This window comes from Aquarana catesbeiana, linkage group LG01 (genome assembly GCF_042186555.1).
Source record: "Aquarana catesbeiana isolate 2022-GZ linkage group LG01, ASM4218655v1, whole genome shotgun sequence".
Lineage (NCBI taxonomy): Eukaryota > Metazoa > Chordata > Amphibia > Anura > Ranidae > Aquarana > Aquarana catesbeiana.
In genome coordinates, this window is record NC_133324.1 from 632,048,219 (window position 1) to 632,069,798 (window position 21,580).

The 21,580-nt window shown below is 42.5% G+C and overlaps 1 protein-coding gene across 4 annotated transcripts in view; it reads left to right on the forward strand.

Annotated features, from left to right (window-relative positions):
* The window catches only part of USO1 (USO1 vesicle transport factor), a 162,227-nt gene that overhangs the window by 99,344 nt on the left and 41,303 nt on the right, over positions 1 to 21,580 (forward strand). For 2 of the 4 annotated variants that reach the window (XM_073601032.1, XM_073601033.1), the window contains 8 exons: positions 2,986 to 3,041; positions 5,403 to 5,523; positions 5,607 to 5,785; positions 7,159 to 7,299; positions 15,322 to 15,410; positions 16,804 to 16,958; positions 19,754 to 19,959; positions 20,432 to 20,452. In XM_073601032.1, the coding sequence (XP_073457133.1) occupies positions 2,986 to 3,041; positions 5,403 to 5,523; positions 5,607 to 5,785; positions 7,159 to 7,299; positions 15,322 to 15,410; positions 16,804 to 16,958; positions 19,754 to 19,959; positions 20,432 to 20,452 (968 nt within the window). The remainder of the gene's footprint in view (positions 1 to 2,985; positions 3,042 to 5,402; positions 5,524 to 5,606; positions 5,786 to 7,158; positions 7,300 to 15,321; positions 15,411 to 16,803; positions 16,959 to 19,753; positions 19,960 to 20,431; positions 20,453 to 21,580) is intronic. The other 2 variants (XM_073601034.1, XM_073601035.1) reach the window with 1 other exon arrangement.

Sequence of the window (21,580 nt, forward strand, 5' to 3'; positions counted from 1 at the left end):
ATATTATTCTTTTACATATCCTGAACTGAGATTCACTGAGTGGGATTTTTCTCAACCAATCAGTATTGTCTGCCTTGGAGAGAAGCTGTCTGGCTGTCTTATGGCTTACCCACAACAGGTGGCTTGACTTGAGCTTATGTAAACCGTGCATGCACTTTTTATCAAACATAGGTTACCAAACTTTTTGTTCGATGGTGTGCATTGTTTTATTCTTCTAAATTTAAAAGAGAAATTTGGGGCTTTTTTTTTAATTAAAAAACTAACTTTATACTCACCTAGGTGGATGCAGCATCAGTTCGATGCCGCATATGTCCCCCGCTGCCTCTAAAGTGAGATCTGAGCGATCAAACACTCAGTTCTCCCCTCCACTCTGAGCAGAGAGCAGTGACTGTCAGTCACTGGCTTTCTGCTCTAAAAATAAAAATTGTGTGTGAACCTCTGCGGTACTATCCAATGGCGCGTGGACTGCCGTGTACTGAGAGTGTTGCTGCAAAATCTATAGTGTACACATAAATCACCACAAATTAATCAAATCAGTATATGAGTGATTTCGCGCAAAACACCAAAATTAATTCAAAGTGCCAATAAACATTAATTCCTCAACATGACCTCATTAAAACAATAATTAGTGCCAGTGAAGTTTACAGGTAAATGAATTAAAAAAAAAAGGAAAATAATTGAATGGTGATTGTAGGAAAAATACCGTGACTTGGAAAACACAATACTCCACAAGTAGTAAATATAGATAAAAAGTTCAATATCCAAATTTAAATCTTCAGTGTGCAAAATATCTTCAGTGCTCTTATAAAGAAAGAATCAATAGATGTTTGGTTAAGCAAAAAATAGAATGGTCGTGCCAGATCTGTATACACCTATGCTCCCATTACCCTTACCTTTAGGGGCTTAAAACCAAGCCTTGTAGACAGTGCTGAGTACTGGTGAAATGGGATGTTCCCAATCTTGCCGGATGATGTTAACTGGCTATGGATGGATGGATGTCCGTGCTGGATCCTCACTGGATTAAGCTCCGATTCCTGGGGCTCGTGCCAAAAAGACAGAAGAAAAATCCAAGGGGGCCTCCCATAGTGTATTATAAAAAACTAAGGTTTATTCAAAAATTAAAAATAAACAGCGCACTCTGCAATAGTGCCTGCGATAGTACAGTACGTGGCGGTGAACTGCCGTCACCGAGTACGAGGCTTCCGGTAACCAGTGTCAGCAAAGAGGGTTGCAGAGTGTTTAGCTGTTAGTATTACTTACTAACTTAGTATTACTTACTAACTACTAATAATACTTAGTATTACTAACAGCTAAACACTCTGCAACCCTCTTTGCACTGGAAGTCTCGTACTCGGTGACGGCGGTTCACCGCCACATACTGTACTATCGCAGGCACTATTGCAGAGTGCGCTGTTTATTTTTAATTTTTTAATAAACCTTAGTTTTTTATAATACACTATGGGAGGCCCCCTTGGTTTTTTCTTCTGTCTTTTTGGCATGAGCCCCAGGAATCGGAGCTTAATCCAGTGAGGATCCAGCACGGACATCCATCCATCCATCCATAGCCAGTTAACATCATCCGGCAAGATTCAGAACATCCCATTTCACCAGTACTCAGCACTGTCTACAAGGCTTGGTTTTAAGTCCCTAAAGGTAAGGGCAATGGGAGCATAGGTGTATACAGATCTGGCACGACCATTCTATTTTTTGCTTAACCAAACATCTATTTACTCTTTCTTTATAAGAGCACTGAAGATATTTTGCACACTGAAGATTTAAATTTGGATATTGAACTTTTTATCTATATTTACTACTTGTGGAGTATTGTGTTTTCCAAGTCACGGTATTTTTCCCACAATCACCATTCAATTATTTTCCAATTTTTTTTTTTTGAATTCATTTACCTGTAAACTTCACTGGCACTAATTATTGTTTTAACTGGGTCATTTTGAGGAATTAATGTTTATTGGCACTTTGAATTAATTTTGGTGTTTTGTGCGAAATCACTCGTATACTGATTTGGTTTTCTGTTCTGCCTCTCCAGCGCTCACTGGAGCGCTGGGCTGAGGAGGGGATGGAGCGGCTGGCTCAGGCTCCTAGCAGTGCAGCTGAGAGGCTGAGCCAGCTCCCGGTCCAGGCATGTGGATTGATCTTGACTGTAAAGTTGGGATCTTTTCTCAGCCTGGACCAGCTAAAAACGGGTTACAGGAGTACAGAACAACCTGCACTCCTGTGATCCATAGAAGCTTTGGCCATACTGGCCATACTTCTCTTTTAACGAAGAATATAGAAAGCACAATCATTGGGTGATAATGCCAGTGACAGGGCTCTCTGAACCACTTTGGTCCTCTGCTAGTCAGAGGTTTTGAGTTGCACTTTTAGGGGGAGGAGTTTCGAAGTACTCTAAGACCCCTTTCACACTGGGGTGGTTTGCAGGCGGTATTGCGCTAACAATACCGCCTGCAAACCGCCCCTAAACAGCCTCCGCTGTTTGTTCAGTGTGAAAGCCCGAGGGCTTTCACACTGAAGCGGTGCGCAGGCAGGGCGGTGAAAAAAGTCCTGCAAACCGCTTTTTTGGAGCGGTGAAGGAGCGGTGTATTCACCGCTCCTTCACCGGTGCTGCCCATTGAAATCAATGGGACAGCGCGGCTATACCGCGGCAATACCGCGGCTATAGCCGTGCTGTACGAGGGATTTTAACCCTTTTTCGGCCGCCAGCGGGGGTTAAAACCGCACCGCTAGCGGCCGAATACCGCTGCAAGAACGACGGTACAGCAGCGCTAAAAATAGCGCTGTTGTACCGCCGACGCCCCCACCGCCCCAGTGTGAAAGGGGCCTTACGTGCTTAACATGGTTGAAAATCAGATGGTTTCTAATTTGATGCTCTGTGGACCCTGCTACTATAGCTCCAAGACTTAATAAAAGTAAGAAGCCCTTTTTAATATTTTGAAAAGGTAAAATTATATGTCTTTCAACTGTTTACAGGTGTTTCTAGGCTTATGGATCTTCTGGATGATTCCAGGGAGGTTATTCGTAATGATGTAAGTTAAAGGTGGATTTGCTGTAATAAGTTTTGCTACTCTGAAATAATTATTTTCATGAAAATATTCTACAATTGCATGCTTACTTCCATAAACTTATGAAACTAGTTGTTTTAAATTTCTGTTCATTTTTTTTCAGATTTTTAATGTAGCTGTAAACCTTAAACTGAATGACACTAAAGTGATTAAAAAAACACTTGCATAAGCCCACTGAAGTGACTAGCCTTAGGTGATACACAGAGATGACTTAAAGTGATTCTTAAAGTTGTAACTTTTTTTTTTTTTTTTTTAACCAATTCAGCTTTTTTCCCACAAATAGAGCTTTCTTTTGGTGGTATTTGATCACCTCTGCAGTTTTTATTTTTTGCACTATAAACAAAAAAAGAGAGACAATTAAAAAAAAATAATATATATATATATATATTTATTTTTTTTACTTTCTACTATAAAACCTATCCAATAAAAAAATTTTAAAAATTGAATTTCTTTATCATTTTAGCCCAATATGTTACATGTTTTTGGTAGAAAAAAATCTGAATAAGCATATATTGATTGGTTTGTGCAAAAGTTATAGCGTCTACAAACTATGGGATATGTTAATGGAATTTTTATATATTTAGTTATTTTTTACTAGTAATGGCAGTGATCAGCGACTTATAGCAGGACTGTGACATTGTTGAGGACAAATTGGACACTAAGAGGTTGATTTACTACAACTGGAGAGTGCAAAATCTGGTGCAGCTCTGCATAGAAACCAATCCACTTTTATTTTTTTTTTCAAAGCTTAATTGAACAAGCTCAAGTTATAAGTTGATTGGTTTCTATGCAGAGCTGTGTCAGATTTTGCACTCTCCAGTTGTAGTAAATCAACCCCAAGTGACACTTTTTGGGAATCGGTGAGCAGTGGTAAAAATATGTGCTGACACTGTATTCATGACACTGGCTGGAAAGGGGTAAACATCAGGGGCGATCAAAGTGTTAAATGTGTGCCTCAAATGTGCTTATTCACTGTGTGGGAGGTGCTTGTACTATGGGAAGGCATTGATCCATGTGCCTGCTTTACAGAAAAACAGGATCACTACCTTCCCTACTGAGAGAACGACAATCTGCCTTGTTTACATAGGCAGACCGCCATTCTGCTTGTGTCCTCAATGATCGGCGACTCCCGGCGGACATCGAGTCTGCTGGACCCACTGATTGGCTCCAACTGTGCGCGCCCCAGTCCCGGAAATGCATACAAGTACGTGATTCTGCACAGGAGAGCCGCCTTGCTGCCGTATAAGTACAGTATACAGTCAGCAAGCAGTTAAAAAACATGTTATACTTACCTGCTCTGTGCACAAAACAGCCACGATCCTTGTCTTCTGGGGTCCCCTGCTGGCGCTCCTGGCGCCTTCTTTCCAAAGTGCACCCCCCAACAAGCAGCTTGCTAAGGGAGGTACTCATGCGGGCTCGCTCCTGAGCTACGCTCCTGTGAATGGGCATTGTCCATTCACACACAGATCGTGGCTCAGTCCCGCCCCCCACCCTTTCATTTTCTCACTGACTTTGATTGACAGCAGCAGGATCCTTTTGCTGTGTGAGCCAGTGAGGTGAGAGAGACTTAGGAAGGCTGCTGGTCTTCTGTGCACCGCCAGATTGAGATGGGGCCTCAGGTAAGATTAAGGAGGTGGGGGGGAGGGGGAGAATTTTGCCTTAATGAATTTATAGAAATCATTAAGGTAAAAAAACCTTTCTGCCTTTAGAACCACTTTAAATCCTCCAACATAAGCTGTGCCAATTTATCTGCAACCCTCACCTCTACAGCTTTCTAAAGTACACAGATCAAAGGGTATTTCTCTGCTGCCAAATGACAGAAGGCGGGGATATAATGTTATAGGTATGGCACAAAGTTGAGTGTAATTTGAGACTGTCAGAAGTTACTCAGGCAGATAGTAGAGGAAGGAGAAAGCAGACAGGATTCACATTGAGTACTATAGATGGAGACAAGTACACACCATAGGCACACATGCAGCAGTTTCTACAGTCCTCTAAAAAGCAATCTGTGGTGGATCTCAATAGAGGTTGAGTAGAGACTTTTGCACGTTAAAAAGGCAACCCTGCCGTCTTCTGAATGCCTGTTTTCCTGTTGGTTCGTTTTTCCCATTGGTTCGTTTTTTTTGTCTTTTTTGGCGAACTCTAATTTTTTTATTGAATTAAGATACCAGTTTGAGACTATTTATTGAACTGTGGGGTAAGTTGTCATTTTTGAAGAAGTTAGTCATGTTTCTGTAATTTTAAGAAGTAGTGTACTTTTATATAATTTTTATTTTATTTTTTTTTTGTCTTTTTATTGCAAATTATACTTTCTATTTTTTGCAGGGTCTTTTATTACTTCAGCAGTTGACAAAAGGCAATGCAGCTATTCAAAAAATTGTAGCTTTTGAAAATGCTTTTGAGAGACTTCTGGACATAATCACTGAAGAGGGAAATAGTGATGGTGGTATGTACACAGACTGTTTAGACAGGCAAGAGTACCTGCAAATTGAGAGTATTGTTTTAACAAAGTCTGTCTTGTTGTTGCAGGAATTGTAGTCGAGGACTGTCTAATATTACTTCAGAATCTGCTGAAGTATAACAACTCGAATCAAAATTTCTTCAAAGAAGGATCCTACATCCAGCGAATGAAGCCTTGGTTTGAAGTGGGAGATGACAACTCTGGGTGGTCTGCCCAAAAAGTGACTAACCTTCACTTGATGCTGCAGGTATAGACAGATTATGCTTTAAATCTAAACTGAATTATTAATGCTAATAGATTGTTGGGATTTCTGACTGCTTTTGTTTCCGTGCATTCGATTCCATTTTTTTACGCAGGGAGTTTCCTATTTAAGAATTCCATCATATTAAAGCCGGATTGAAATTCGACTGGTTCAGCAGGAACCAGCCTAATTTCGAACCATCTATGGGTAGGCTGGTTGTACATCTATCGATCGACTTTTGTACAGCCAGTCTGTTGACTGACTGACTTATTGATGAGGAAATCGATCACTTCTTTCCTTCAACCATGGGTTGAAATTTTTCTTAATGTATGGCTTGCCTAAGCCTTTCAGACCCCAAAGATGGATGGTAGTTTACATCAATACACTGTGTTATCTTTGTAGATATTTTCTTAAAGTGGAGTTCCCATTTAAAAAAAAAAATTAAAAGTCAGCAGCCACAAATACTGCAGCTGCTGACATTTAATTGGACACTTACCTGTCCCAGGGTCCAGCGATTCGGGGGATCGAAGCCCCCTCCGCTGGGCGGCGCCGGCATTCTGACTGTGGACGCCCGGCTGTGGCTTCACAGCCAGGCACCCACTGCGCATGCGCGAGCCTCGCCACGTGCTGTCACTGGCCCTGCAATCATCTGTGTCCCAGATGATTGACAAGAGGGAGGGGAGAGAGGTGTTCTCCCTTCCAGCACCGAGGGAAGTGCCGTCAGAAACCCAGGCACCGAAGGAGGCAGACCACGAGGGACCCCCTAGCAACAGGCATTTAGAGGTGAGTAAAAGAAAAAATTTTCTCCAAATTTTTTTTTAAACACATTACTATTTTGGGGGTTGGAACTCCACTTTAAGTAAGGTCACTTATATATTGTTCCTTTGCTGTGGATATTTTCTTGTCTCCCGACTGCATCCTGATCATGAACATCATTATGTTTCAGAATACTTTACTTTATTTATCCTAATGGAGATTATTATGCATGGAAGGTTTCAGAATATTCAGGGGTTTTCGTTTCACTAGTAGAGCAGTATGTCTATGATGTAAAAAGTGAATATTGTTTTTGTGTTTATACATATTATATTTGATTTGTTTAGAAAGCATGCTGCATTGCATATATTACATAACCTGCCAAAATGTTTTTAATTGTGGAAGGAATATTGAGCATAAAATCAAAAGAAAGGGACAACATAAAGTTGTTTTCCAACAGGGCTCCTGTGGACCTAAGTTTAGGACTGTAGTACTACAGGCTATTTCCCTGCAGTTTATCATTCTCATTACATGTGAATGCAAAGGTTTGGTAAATGTACATAACCTAATATGAATACTTCAATGTATATACACATTACTGTGTTAACTAACTTTAATGTTTCTAGCTGGTTCGGGTTCTGGTGTCTCCAATGAATCCCCCTGGTGCCACTAGCAGTTGCCAGAAGGTCATGTACCAATGTGGTTTGCTACAGCAGCTTTGCATCATCTTAATGGCAACAGGTGTTCCTGCTGACATTCTAACAGAGGTATTTTTTTACTTTTAAATCCTCAACATACACTACACACGTCTGTGATTTTGCTTTTAACATGTATTTAGTGCTCGTAAATATGTAGGACAATGTAAGGTGTTGGTTAATACCCCATGCATCACATCCCTTATCACTATAGTCACAAAAAGAAGGAAAATGTAGGACTTTTAAAGTGCATAAACTTTCCCAGAGACAACACATTTTATGCATAAAAACAAAATGCATTATATACACTTAAACCATTATTGGTGCATATCATATAAAACCCAAAAGATGTTCACCACGGAAGTATGCATAATTCATATTCATAATTGCTCTTTTACCACTTAAGGGCCGCCCTACAGCAGTTTTACTGCTCCAGGACGGCAGCTCTGCGCCGGATCGCATATGTATATATACGTCATCTGCTCTTCTGGGTTGGGGGCATGCATGAGTGCCGCCGGAGGCTTTCTCCCGCTGTGATCACACACAGCGGACCCAATGTCTGCCGGTACCCGCTGTTGATTCAGCAGAACGGCGGTCTGTCTATGTAAACAAGGCAGATCGCCGTTCTGTCAATAGGGAAGGCATGGATCCCATGTTCCTGCAGTATCCCAGTCCCGCTATAGTTGCTGATTGCCGCCATTACTAGTAAAAATAAATAAAAATATCCCATAGTTTGTAGACACTATAGGGGTTAGTTACTAAAGGCAAATCCACTTTGCACTGCAAGTGCACTTGGAAGTGCAGTCGCTGTAGATCTGAGGGGAAGATCGAAATTAGGGGAAACTCTGCTGATTTACTCCCATCCAATCATGTACAAGCAAAAATTCTGTTTTTCTCGAATCGTCTTCCAGGGCAGCATCCGAGAGATAGGCTCCTCCTCCCTAAAACAGGAAACACATTAGTCCACCATTATAAATTTCACACTCTTACCTGTGTGCCTCAGTTGTTTGTGTTTCCTCCGGACCCACAGGAGCTGCAAGAACGTTTGTTATTTTATTTTCACCTGTCTCTGTGCTTGTTGCAGGAGACCCCCTGCCAGCATCCCATACAGCCCAGGGGCTTTGGGAGGGCGAGCAGGCGCAGCACTGGGCAACATTGCTCAAAGCCTGAGATTTCGCCCCTACTGAGGGGTCTGCAATCATCCCCCCAGGCTGCAGGAGGACTCTGTCATCCCCACCCCATGCCGCTGTTAGGCCTGTGTATGCTTCCGCAAGCACCCCCCTCTGGCTTTCCGCAGAATCTGGAGCCCGCCAGGGGGGATGGATACATGCATAGATGGGCGCCCCCCCCCGCCGCCGCCGCCGACCGCTGCCGAAAACCTCAGCAGCAGAGGGTCTAGCAGGGAGGGTTTTGCACCTTCTAAATTAGGTCCCTGGTGGCTGCGGCTGTCCCCCCAAACGAATCCACCGCTCTCCGGGCGGCGCAGCAGCGTCCTCACCGCCACAGGCCGCTACAGGAAGTCGGGGGTGTACCAAGATGGCGCCGAGGAAGTTCCGCTTCCGGGTTGGCGGCCATTTTCCCGTAGTCTATCTACTGCGGAGATAGAGCAGGGACACCTAGGGGCGGGAAGTTTTAAAAAAAAAAAAAAAAAAAAAGAGAAAGAAAACAGAATACAAATAGCAAATTTGTTCAATGCTACCCTTCACTACCAGCACAGTTACTCTACAATACAGCGGCATGTGCAGGTGTGTCCACCAACCTGCACGGGGTCAGCTGGGGGCGGGGCCGGAGCTTATGCAGGAAGCAGATAAAAAGGCCTCTAAGCAGAGGATCCTGGTGGCTGATCATGTCTGACGCTTCCCCACCCTGCCCTGCAGATCCTGCAAATCAGGACAGCTCCAAGGTAAGCCAGAATATTCTTGAATTATCTCTGTCTTAACCTCTTTACTGCCTATCTACAGGCAGTTCCTTTGACCACCTAAACTCACGGGGTTTTTTTGTTCTCTATGCTCGCTTGAAGGCAAAGACCCCTGAGGAAAGGAAGGCTAAAGGCAAAACATGTGCCTCATGCAGCCACAGGCTTTCCCCAGATTGGAAAAAGCCCCTGTGTCAGAAATGCTTAGACAAAATGGTGGCAAAAGAATCACAGGGACTTTTGAAAGACCTGCTCAATTCTTTTAAGAAAGAAATTCAGAGCACCATGGCACCACTACGCTCAGCTATAGAGAAATTAGAAACGCCAGCAAGTGTCGCTCAGGCCAGTATCCCATCTACCAGCGGAACACACATTCCAAGGGAGAACAAGGTACAGGCAGAACAAGAGGTGGATTCAGATGAATCTGAACAATCTGAATCAGAAGACGGTATCTGTTCAGACTCAGAGGAGGAAGATGACACGACAGACTGCAACCTGTTTCCTTCTGAGGACACAGACAGTCTTCTCAAAGCCATCACTGACACTCTAGGCATTAAAGAACAGAAAACCGCAGAACTCACTATGCATGACAGAATGGCCACAATCAAACGCAGATACCCGTTTGCGGAAGCAGACACCAAAACCTGGGCTAAATGCCCCAAGGTGGATGCCTCTCTGGCAAAAATCACGAACAAATCGGACTTGGCTTTTGATGACGCAGGTACCCTCAGCGACCCCATGGACAAGAAAATAGAAGCTCTCCTGAAAAGGGCATGGGAAGCAGGGGCGGCAAACCTAAATCCGGCTATTGCTTCCACCTGCACAGCCCGAACCTTGCTAATCTGGCTAACCCAGCTGCAAGATCTATTGGAGAACGACACACCCAGGGAGGAACTAATTAAAACCATCCCCACACTAACTAGAGCGGCAGCTTTCTTGGCAGATGCTTCAGCAGAAACTGTCAGAATATCCTCTAGGACCACGGCACTACTAAACTCGGCCCGCAGAGCCCTGTGGTTAAAATCCTGGGGGGGGATGCACCTTCCAAGAACCGTTTATGTGGCATACCATTCACTGGAGACCTACTGTTTGGTCCCGAACTAGAAACAGTCCTGGATAGGACTGCAGCAAAAAATAAGGGGTTCCCTCAAACCAAGAAGAGACAAGGGAAGGCGCCCTTTCGGCATTTCAAGAAATTCAATAAGCCAGGGGCAAAAAAAAAAAAAAAAAAAAAAAAAAAGCACTGGGGTCAACAAAACAAGAAAGGCAAAGGTGAATTCATCCTCAAGCCTAATACCCAAAAGAACAAAAAACAATGACTGCCTTCAGGTGGGGGGGGGAGATTGGCGGCTTTCTCCCACCAATGGGAGGAGATAACAGAAAACAAATTCATACTGCGCACCATAGCGGACGGTTACGCAATAGAATTCTCCAACCGCCCCCCAACCAAATACTTAGCGACCATGCTACCCAAGGACAGCAATCAAGCAAAGGTGTTTCTAGAATCCCTACAGAAACTATTAGATCAGAAGGTGATTTGTCACGTTCCCCAAGAGGAGGAACAAAAGGGCTTCTACTCACACATCTTCGCAAAAAGAAAACCATCAGGCAAACTAAGGCTGATACTAAACCTCAAACCACTCAACCGAGGAATAAGATACAAGAGATTCAGAATGGAATCTATCTATTCAATCAGGAACATCCTACCGCAGGAGACATTCATGGCAACACTAGACTTACAGGATGCCTACCTACATGTCCCCATAAGGAAGGATCACCAAAAGTTTCTAAGGTTCGCAATCCAGGGGCCAGCAGCTACGCTGCACCTACAGTACACAGCTCTCCCCTTCGGAATCTCCTCAGCTCCAAGAATATTCTCAAAAATAATGGCGGAAGCGCTAAAAGGTCTAAGACAGGAGGGTATTGGAATAATACCATACTTAGACGACCTCCTGTTCTTTGCGGACTCAGCAGCAATCCTAGAAAACAACCTGCGCAAGAGTATGATCTATCTGCAAAACCTGGGATGGTTAATAAACGCAGAGAAATCGCAAATGATCCCAAGCCAGAGAGTAGTGTACCTGGGATACGTGCTGGACTCCAGACTGTCAAAAATTTTCCTAACAAAGGAAAAAGACGTAAAAATGACACAAGCAATTACGTCCCTGCTAAGGAACCATTCCACAACGATCAGGCACGGAATGTCCGTACTAGGACTGATGACGTCTTCCATTCCAGCCATCACCTGGGCACAAATTCACATGCGACCCTTACAGAACTACATTCTGTCCCAATGGGATGGTAGGCAAGCAGCCCTAGAAAAATCCATTCCCGTCCCCGCCATAGTCAAACAAACACTCTACTGGTGGCTCAACCCACTTCGGGTCATCGAGGGGCGCAGATGGGCTCAAGTCAATCCAGTCAGCATCACCACCGATGCAAGCGCCCTAGGATGGGGAGCCCACATGGAAGGGCGGTTCTCGCAAGGGAAATGGACACCCAAATGGGCACAAGCCTCCTCAAACTTGAGAGAGCTGAAAGCTGTGGGGGAAGCGCTAAAAACCTTCAAGCCAGCATTACAGGGGAAGGATGTAAAGATATAATCAGACAACGCAACGACAGTCGCATACCTAAACAGACAAGGGGGCACAAAATCCCAAAAACTGATGAGACTGACACAATCTATCCTACTGTGGACAGAAGTGAACATAAGATCGATATCCGGTATTCATCTAAAAGGAACAGACAATACAGTGGCAGATTTCCTGAGCCGGAAAACGATAAAACACACGGAATGGTCGCTAAACCAAACAACCTTCACTCAAATCACCCAGAAGTGGGGAATACCCGAAGTAGACCTATTTGCTTCCAGGGCGAACGCAAAATCTCCGATATTTTTCTCCCTGGACCCTACAGATGGCAACAGCGGGGTGGATGCTTTCAACCAAAACTGGAAATGGCATCTGTGCTATGCATTCCCTCCAACTGCCATAATCCCAAAAGTAATCCAAAAAATCAAGGCAGAGAAAACAACAGTAATACTAATAGCACCACACTGGCCCCAGAGAGCCTGGTTCAGTCATTTAAAAAATCTCAGCATACAACCTCAGCTGACACTGACGGACCGCCCGGATCTACTGTCACAAGACCCAGTCAACCATCCGAACCACAAAATCTTGAAGCTCTCGGCTTGGTTACTGAGAGGGTAAAACTCCAGAACAAAGGCCTGTCAGACAGAGTAATCAACACCATCTTAAACAGCAGAAAGCCGGTAACGAGAGCCATCTATGAGAAAATAAGGAAAAAATTTGTTTCTTGGTACGAAGACAGACCAATCTCCAACGGTGGGATAATTCCAATAGTTTTGGACTTCCTACAAGATGGTGCAGACAAACATATCACCAAGTACCCTGAAAGTACAAGTTGCAGCACTTTCCTCGGTCATGGATACTAGACTAGCGGAAGACCCGCTGATAAGACGATTCCTCATAGCTCTTAAAAGATCCAAACCAGCCAAATTGTACAAAACTCCCACCTGGGACATGGGCACAGTACTTAAGGGCTTTCTTTCCCCTCCGTTTGAACCTATCGAGGACAGCTCAGACAAAAACCTCACGTTAAAAACTGCGCTCCTTCTGGCCTTAGTATCCGCCAGAAGAGTGAGTGAGATCCAAGCTCTATCTTCAATAGAACCATACTGTCTAATACATCTGGACAAGATAATTCTCTCTCCAGATCCGGCCTTTCTACCCAAGGTCTCTTCTACATTTCACAGAACCCAAAACATTGTCATACCCTCACTTCCAACAACCATGGATAGTAGGAAAAGAAACATTTACAGCAAACTTGATGTAAGAAACACGCTCATAGCGTATCTCGAAAGAACAAAAGAATGGCGTAGAACGACCTCCCTCTTCATCCTCTATGCAGGAATCAACAGAGGGAAACAAGCTTCAAAAAGCACCATCAGCAGATGGATAAGGATGGCCATACAGATTACCTATAAGGCACAGAATCTCACTCCACCTAGTGAAATCAGAGCGCACTCAACTAGAGCCTGGGCAACCTCGGCCGCAGAGAAAGCAGGGGCAACTCCGGAGCAGATCTGCAGGGCAGCGACATGGTCGAGCTTCAGTACTATCGCTAAGCACTACCGCATAGACCAGCTGTCTGACCAAGACCAAGCATTTGGTCGTAAAGTGCTCCAGTCTCTAACCCCACCCTAGTAAGTATTGCTTGATATATCCTCTCGGATGCTGCCCTGGAAGACGATTCGAGAAAACAGAGTTAGGTACCTGGTAACTCTTTTTCTAAGAAGTCTTCCAGGGCAGCACTAGTTCCCACCCTTGAAACAACAAAAACCAGGTACAGAGGGGGAGCTTGCAGCTTACAGGGAATTCCTTCGGTGCTTTAACATAACTGAGGCACACAGGTAAGAGTGTGAAATTTATAATGGTGGACTAATGTGTTTCCTGTTTTAGGGAGGAGGAGCCTATCTCTCGGATGCTGCCCTGGAAGACTTCTTAGAAAAAGAGTTACCAGGTACCTAACTCTGTTTTTATTTCCCTTTCATGTCCCCCTCAGATCTACAGCAACTGCACTTCCAAGTGCACTGGCAGTGCACTTGTAATGAAAAGTGGATTTGCCTTTAGTAAAGAAACCCCCATAACTTTTGCGCAAACCAATCAATATACGCTTATTGGGATTTCTTTTACCAAAAATATGTAGCAGAATACATATACATAAACTCCTGCTATTCAACTTCATACATAACCAAGTATAATTGAAAGAAATAGGAAAAAGAGGTAAGATTTCAGGGCCTCTTTTCAGCCTGCATTCACATCTGCATTGTCTGGGAACTTGTGCAGAAATGCGCGTTTCCGCACATGTTCCTGGAACCTACGAAAACATGTGTCGTGCTTGCGGTGCCATTAATTCTTAATGTGTTAATGGCACCTCAAACATGGCTAGCTCAATGCTGAAAAAGGTTCTGGAGCTTCTTTCGGCGGGCGTAAAGCAGTCCATTCAAATAAATAGGCTACCCTATGTTGTGGTGCTAAAAAATGCGCAACAAATGTGACGGTGTGATGGGGGGTTAAGGAGCTTTTACCGCTTGTTCATAATATGTAAATTCTTTAGTGTGCATAGTTTTGACACAAATTCATTTTAAAGTAGTTAAAGTTTTTTTGGTGGTATTACATAAAGAATATCTAGACCTTGCAGATAGCTACTTATGCCCTGGATTGAAGAGCCATAATGTCTACCTGGCTGCATGTTTCTATTTGTTTACTTAAATATACCATTTTGTAGAATAAAAGCTAAAAAAAAAGAAAAACATGCAATTCTTGCCTCTGCTGCCATCTGTTTGATGTTGAAATCTCACTGAACAATATGATTCCATTGAGCTCTAATTGCATTAATTTGTACGTGGATCTTGATTTACACACTATTCCTATTTCCTATTTACTTGATATTGTGAATATGACAATTGAATATGACGATTTTACCCATAAATCACAAAATATCTGAATTGCACCTTTTGTGGTTAAGGTACTGCTGCCAGACTCTCTCAAGTTTTGGTCATGTTCTATGTTCTATGTTCTATTTTCTATTATTACTTCCAGTTAATTCCACCATCTTAAAACCCACCTCTGGGCCAAAAAATTTTCCCCATGCAGTGGGACTATGCCCGTACTGCATGGGTTAACTGCTCGTTTTTGTCTAGGGGAGAGGAGAAAGTAGATTTACTTACCTAATCCTCCAATCCTCCCAGCACAAGAACAGTCTGGCACCCCCACACTACAGTGGTCTTCAGTTGTGGGCTGCTGCTGACTTCATCAAGCCCAGAGTAGGCTCCATAGACCAGGAACAGTCCACCACTTGACTGTAGGGGAGCACTGTTTCGAGTATAAGCTTCCTCCTCCTTAGACAAAATGAACAGTTGACCTGTGCAGTGCGGGCACAGCCCCCTTTACACGGGAAAATTTTTCTATTTTTTGCATGGAGACGGGCTTTCATGATTTTGACACCAAATATTTGTATTGGATTTATGATCTGTGAAGGTTAGTGCAGAATATTGGGTTGGTATTCTGATTGTTGACTAAATGTTTCTAAATGCAATGCTGTGTGATTTTTACATCCCATGGTGATTATTCTTTTTTTAAATTTATGCTTGACAGACCATAAACACAGTGTCTGAGGTAATCAGGGGAAGCCAAATTAACCAAGACTATTTTGCATCTGTAAACGCTCCATCAAATCCACCAAGGTAATCATGGAAACCTTTTTGTTGGTTTGGTTTATACATGACTTTGATGTTCTTCAGCATGGCATTGCTATGGGCTCAATAGAGTAGGGTCAGACTCCCATGGGTTTTACAGAAAAAGTCTCTGCATGTTACTGTGTAACCTGCTGATCATCATGCACCTTTACAAGTAGTCTAGTACCAGCAGCAATAAATGGTATCAATGGTAGAAATGCTTACTCTAAAAGCAGCATCGTATAACAGTAATTAACCACTTTCTGCCCAGCTGTTTATGTACTTACGGCCAGGCGTATTCTCTCTAGTTCTGAGAGCCATGTGTCTTGCAAGCCACATTGGGCGTGCAGCAGTGCAATCTGTGACCGCTGTGTCCTTCGATGTGAGTGGCCCTGGAATCATGTGATCACTGTGACAAATCACAGTGATCACAGTAATGCCCCGTACACACGATCGGATTTTCCGATGGAAAATGTGTGATAGGACCTTGTTGTCGGAAATTCCGACCGTGTGTAGGCTCCATCACACATTTTCCATAGGAATTTCCGACACACAAAGTTTGAGAGCAGGCTATAAAATTTTCCAACAACAAAATCCGATCGGTTAAATAACGATCGTGTGTACACAAATCCGATGCACAAAGTGCCATGCATGCTCAGAATAAATTAAGAGACGAAAGCTATTGGCTACTGCCCCGTTTATAGTCCCGGCGTACGTGTTTTATGTCACCGCGTTCAGAACGATCGGATTTTCCGACAACTTTGTGTGACCTTGTGGATGCAAGACAAGTTTGAGCCAACATCCGTCGGAAAAAATCCATGGATTTTGTTGTCGGAATGTCCAATCAATGTCCGACCGTGTGTACAGGGCATTACAGAATTAAACAAGGCTGTCATTCATGATGCCTTGCTTGCTGTTTTGTGATCTCTGTAATTGGTCACAGCGATTACATGGTACCAGGGCCAATCACAGCAGTCCTCTACCATGTGATAGCTGTGACCAATTACAGCATCACAGTAATAAACCAAGCTTTTATGAATGAAACCTCTGAACAGTATTACTGATTGCTTTCACAGTGATCATCACTGTAATAAGCAATCAAAGTTTAAAAAAAAAAAAAAAAAAGCATCCCAGATCACCTCTCTTGTGAATTCTAAAAGTGGCGCAGCATGAGTCAAGTTCAGAGACAAGTTCTAGACAGGTACATAAAGTTGGCGCACATTGCACCATTTTTAGAATACATTTCAAAGACACTTCTGCAAAATCTTACTGCACCAGTCTTTATGAATTCCAGGAACAGTTTTAAGTTATTTTTAATGTTAGAAATTTGAATACAGTTACTGGAAATTCCTGCCATAATTGTTCCAATTTTCTTTTTTGTTGCTGTTGTACATCTTCAAAGACCTGCAATTGTCGTGCTTTTGATGTCAATGGTGAATGAAAGACAGCCTTTTGTTTTGAGATGCGCTGTTCTATACTGCTTTCAGTGCTTCCTCTACAAGAACCAAAAGGGTCAAGCGGAAATCGTAGCAACTCTTCTGCCCTCAACTATTGATGGTAATGCTTTTGTCTGCAGGTTCCTTTTTCCTGCATGGTAATATAATGAACTTATGTTTCAGTCTGTTTTATTAAAATTTTCAGCAGTACAAAGCATATGTTCCATAAATTTTGCGGTTACAAAGAGAATGAAGAACATATAATTGAACAAATGAAACACCTCCTACGAATAGAGAAGGGTGCATTATATAAAATGTCTTTTTTTAATATTTGTTTCATTGCTTATTTCTCTATTTCGTTCAATTCTAATTTTATTGAAAAGAAAATTAAAATTTACATAACAACAAACAAAAAAAAAAACAACAAAAAGGAGGAGAAAAAAAAAACCCAACACGACAAGTATTGATCTCATCCAATAGGCACCAATAAGAAACATACCACATGATAATAATATATAAAACATAAACATATTCCAACATATTGCAGGGGTCTCTGAAACAAAAGAGAAAATAGAATAAGACAAACAAGGAAAAGAGAACCCATGTTGATACTCCAGACCCATGATGGCGGGTCCGGAACCCCAAACATCCCGGCCACACCCGCCCGCCATCCCCGCACTCTACGGGGTAGTTGCACATCAAGGGAGGTACTGCCCCAAACATCCGGGGCACCAAGGTCCGCCACCACCGCCCAAGATTACACATCCTTAAACCCTAATATGAATATCCCTGTCTTATCTTCCTTCATCCAAAAATAAAACATGGTTTCCTATTCCCTTTCTTCAGCTTCCACAGTAATGTTAGATATATCACACTAAATGCACACCACATACAACACAAAAAAAAAAAAGGGGGGAAATAACAATAATACTCAAAATAAGTAAAATTGCCCGAAATAGCTACTCAAACCAAAATCGCCTTGCTCAGTCCGACTCTACACCATTTTCATATCCTATCTCCAAACCATATAACCTCAACTACTGATGGTAATGCTTTTGTCTGCAGGTTCCTTTTTCCTGCATGGTAATGTAATGAACTTATATTTCAGTCTGTTTTATTAAAATTTTCAGCAGTACAAAGCATATGTTCCATAAATTTTGCAGTTACAAAGAGAATGAAGAACATATAATTGAACAAAAGAAACACCTCATACAAATAGGGAAGGGTGCATTATGTAATTGTCAGTGGCAATTTTTATTCCTATTAAATGCACCCTGTGAGTGGGCCAAACATCACATTAGTAAAAAACACCTGTCATATAGCATGTGCAAGGTATAAACTGGAACCTATCCAGGCCTAACGGGGCCATACGTATGAAAATGAAGGTATAAGTGCTCCTATCCTTAAAAAAGTGCCCCTAAGGCACCACTGCACACTCAGTGTCTATTAGGATACAGTTGGCTCAAATCCAACAGAAAAGAGAGGAGAGGTTATAAAAAGAGGAAAGAAAATAAAGAGAAGAGAGGGTGTCCCAGTAGCCTAAGAGATGAGGAGGTCCATCCACTCTCAGTCCACAAGAAAGATATACTTAATCCAGGGGTCCCAGGTTTCGTGAAATTTAGTGATATTATGGAAGGAACAGGTGAGTTTATCATTCGCCATAATACAGTTCAATTTATGTTTAACATAACCTACTGTAAGTGCACCACAGCTGTTTTCCAACAACGCGCTATCGTGTTTCAAAGCAGATAAAGTATGACAAGGCTGTATGTGGAACCCTAGTAAGATTGACATCTGTGACCGAGCATATGAAGTTCTTATCCAAAACCGGGACACCTTAGCGCATTGCCACCACACATGAAACATCATTCCCGGCAGTCCGCATTGATGGAAACAATTCCGAGAGGCAGCCAGGTGCATCTTCGTTATCCTAGTTGGTATTAAATACCAGCATAGAAGGGTTTTATAATTAGATAATTAGATTAGATAATCAAGATAGTATTGATTTGAAATCTTACACAAGTTGTTTGCTATGTCTTGCCAATCCGACAAGTCCCAAGAAACCCACAAATCCCTCTCCCACAATGTCATGTAGGGAAGCTTACAGTTAAGATCTATTAGAAGAAGATAAATGGTAGAGATCTGTTCCCTGGGCCACTCTGTTGACCTGCAGGGTAGCTCAAATAAAGTCAATGTAGGAGAGACAAGCACTAGACTAAGCTTGGTTCGTAAAAAAAATATAATATTATATAGTAGTATAGTATTTAACCATTTACTGACCGCCTCATGTACATATACATCGGCAGTTTGAAGATGTATATCTCGGTAACGGCAGCAGCTGCTGCCACAACCGAGGTATCCATGTTTAGAGCCGGCGGTACTGTTTACCATAATGGTGGTCTCTGCGGCGATAACCGTTATCGGCGGCGGGAGAGGTGCCACCCCTCTCCCGCGCCCTCCGCCGCTTACCGGAGCCGTCGGTAGCGGCGGAGGCCATCGGGTCCTTTCACGTCTGTGGTAAGGAGATGAGTGAGGGAAGATGGCCCCCACCCGTCTCCATACCATAGGAGGGCGGAAGCGACGTCAAAACATCACTTCCGCCCATACGTCTTAAAGGCATATTTTTCTGTTGTCATTTTTTCAAATGACAAAATTTTTATTTTTTTTTGCATTTTAGTCCAAATATGAGATCTGAGGACTTTTTGACCCCAGATCTCATATTTAAGAGCTCCTGTCATGCTTTTTTTCGATTACAAGGGATGTTTACATTACTTTGATTTTAGAACATTGCTGGTGAAATTTTGTCTCGGTATTTTAAAGCAGATTCGTTTTTCAGATTAGTGGTTATTGTGAGTGTATATGAGAATAATACTTGAATCCAGTTTAGTTACTTCAATTAATGCCTTTTTTCTTCAGCAACGTCACTCTCAGCTGGACAGCTGCTCTGCGGGGGTCTCTTTTCTACGGATTCCCTTTCCAATTGGTGTGCCGCAGTTGCATTGGCTCATGCTCTGTTAGAGAATTCTACCCAAAAGGAGCAGCTGCTGAGAGTTCAGCTTGCAACCAGCATTGGTAACCCTCCTGTGTCCTTGCTGCAACAGTGCACCAACATCTTGTCACAGGTAAGAACTTGTGTTTTGGCATGCTACTGATAAAGGAATATATAGAGCGTCCACTCCAGAGGGGCAGAGTAACTAGGAATTCTAGCTTACGCAGAGATCTGGCTGCCATAGTATGTAATAGTGGTATAGCTGTTTGCGCTTCCAGCATCAAAAAAACACTTAGTGGTAGACCAAATTCTGAGTTATTCCACATTTAAAAGAGAAGTTTTAGCATATATTTTTTTCTTCCTTTACTTGCCCCTTGGTGCTTGTGAACATAATTTGATTTATTATGTGTATGTTTTGGTGTTGGCTTTTGGACAGTAAAGGGGAGCCTGACCATGGTAATGCAGAAAAAGATTTATTTACTAGATTAATACCAAGTATGGCCTTTCTTTGAAGTTTTTCTTAAACATAGTGCATGGCTTTCTTGAAACTTATTTAACAAAATAACTCACACAAGACATTTAAATTTGTGACCTATGATTTACAGGGAGATAAGATCAACAGACGGGTATGTATACGTTGGCACTGCTTGCTGCCACTGCAGGGCTTCTTTTCCTTGCTTTACGATGTGGGTGTTTAACTTTTTGTAATAACCGCCTTGAAGTGATTCCTACTCACATATTCCTCTCTGTTTCTGTGGTATCCCCATTCTCAGCACATTTTAGGGAGCTGGGTCTCATCACTGGTGCTTGTTGTGTACAGGAAACTGCATGACAACTCCACGCTTCTAGGGTTTCTGCTCATCTCACAATTAAATGAGATGAACATTATTACACTAATTTTTCAGTTTAAAGATGTAGTCATTGTCACCCTGAACTAGATAATTATTATTACTATTATCATCATCATTTTCAGTTTTTTTAACTGTGATTTCATATTTTTTTATTTGGGTGCTATAATTGCATCTTTAAAGCATTAACTCCTATTTTTTTCCCTCCTACTTGTATGTTCTTTACCTAAGTAGAAATTTCATTTTTAAATCTGAGTGATCCTTCAAGGTACCCATACCATTCATAAGTGTGAACAGTCATCATTCCAGTGTTTGATCTGGGTATGACTCTGTAGAATACTCATTGCTAGCCTAGGAGGGTGGCTGTTCATATGTCCATCCCTGTTCTGATTGATATCCTAAAGATCATCACTGTTTGGTCAGTAAAATGAAAGCTGAACGCAGATATAAAGGACACAAGCTAATGCAGCTCTGTAATCATTTTGACATTATTACATTTATTTTTTAAGAAAGCGGATAAGTGGATGAATTTGACCTGGTATCCGTTTTTTGCTGTACATGTATAGCAGAGCTCAGATTGGGAGGGAAAGAAGCAGCACAAAGGACCCATTCAGTTGGGCTGCAGTGCAAGGAATATGCTAATAGGAGGAAAGAACAGATTGACAGAGGTGATGATTCTCATTTCACTGCCTTGTCATGGGTTGGGGGAGGGACATGACCTGTAAGTGTTATTTAACTTCAGAACAAAAAAATGAGGTCTCGTGCCCTGAATGGCAAGAGGCAATCTCAGGACTGGATGGACATAAATGCAAATCCTGACAGGTATCACAGCTCCCTTATATGTATTTCATGTGTGCAGGGCTTATCACTGCAACAGCAGTGTGGGTAGAGTGTAGAAAACATCCC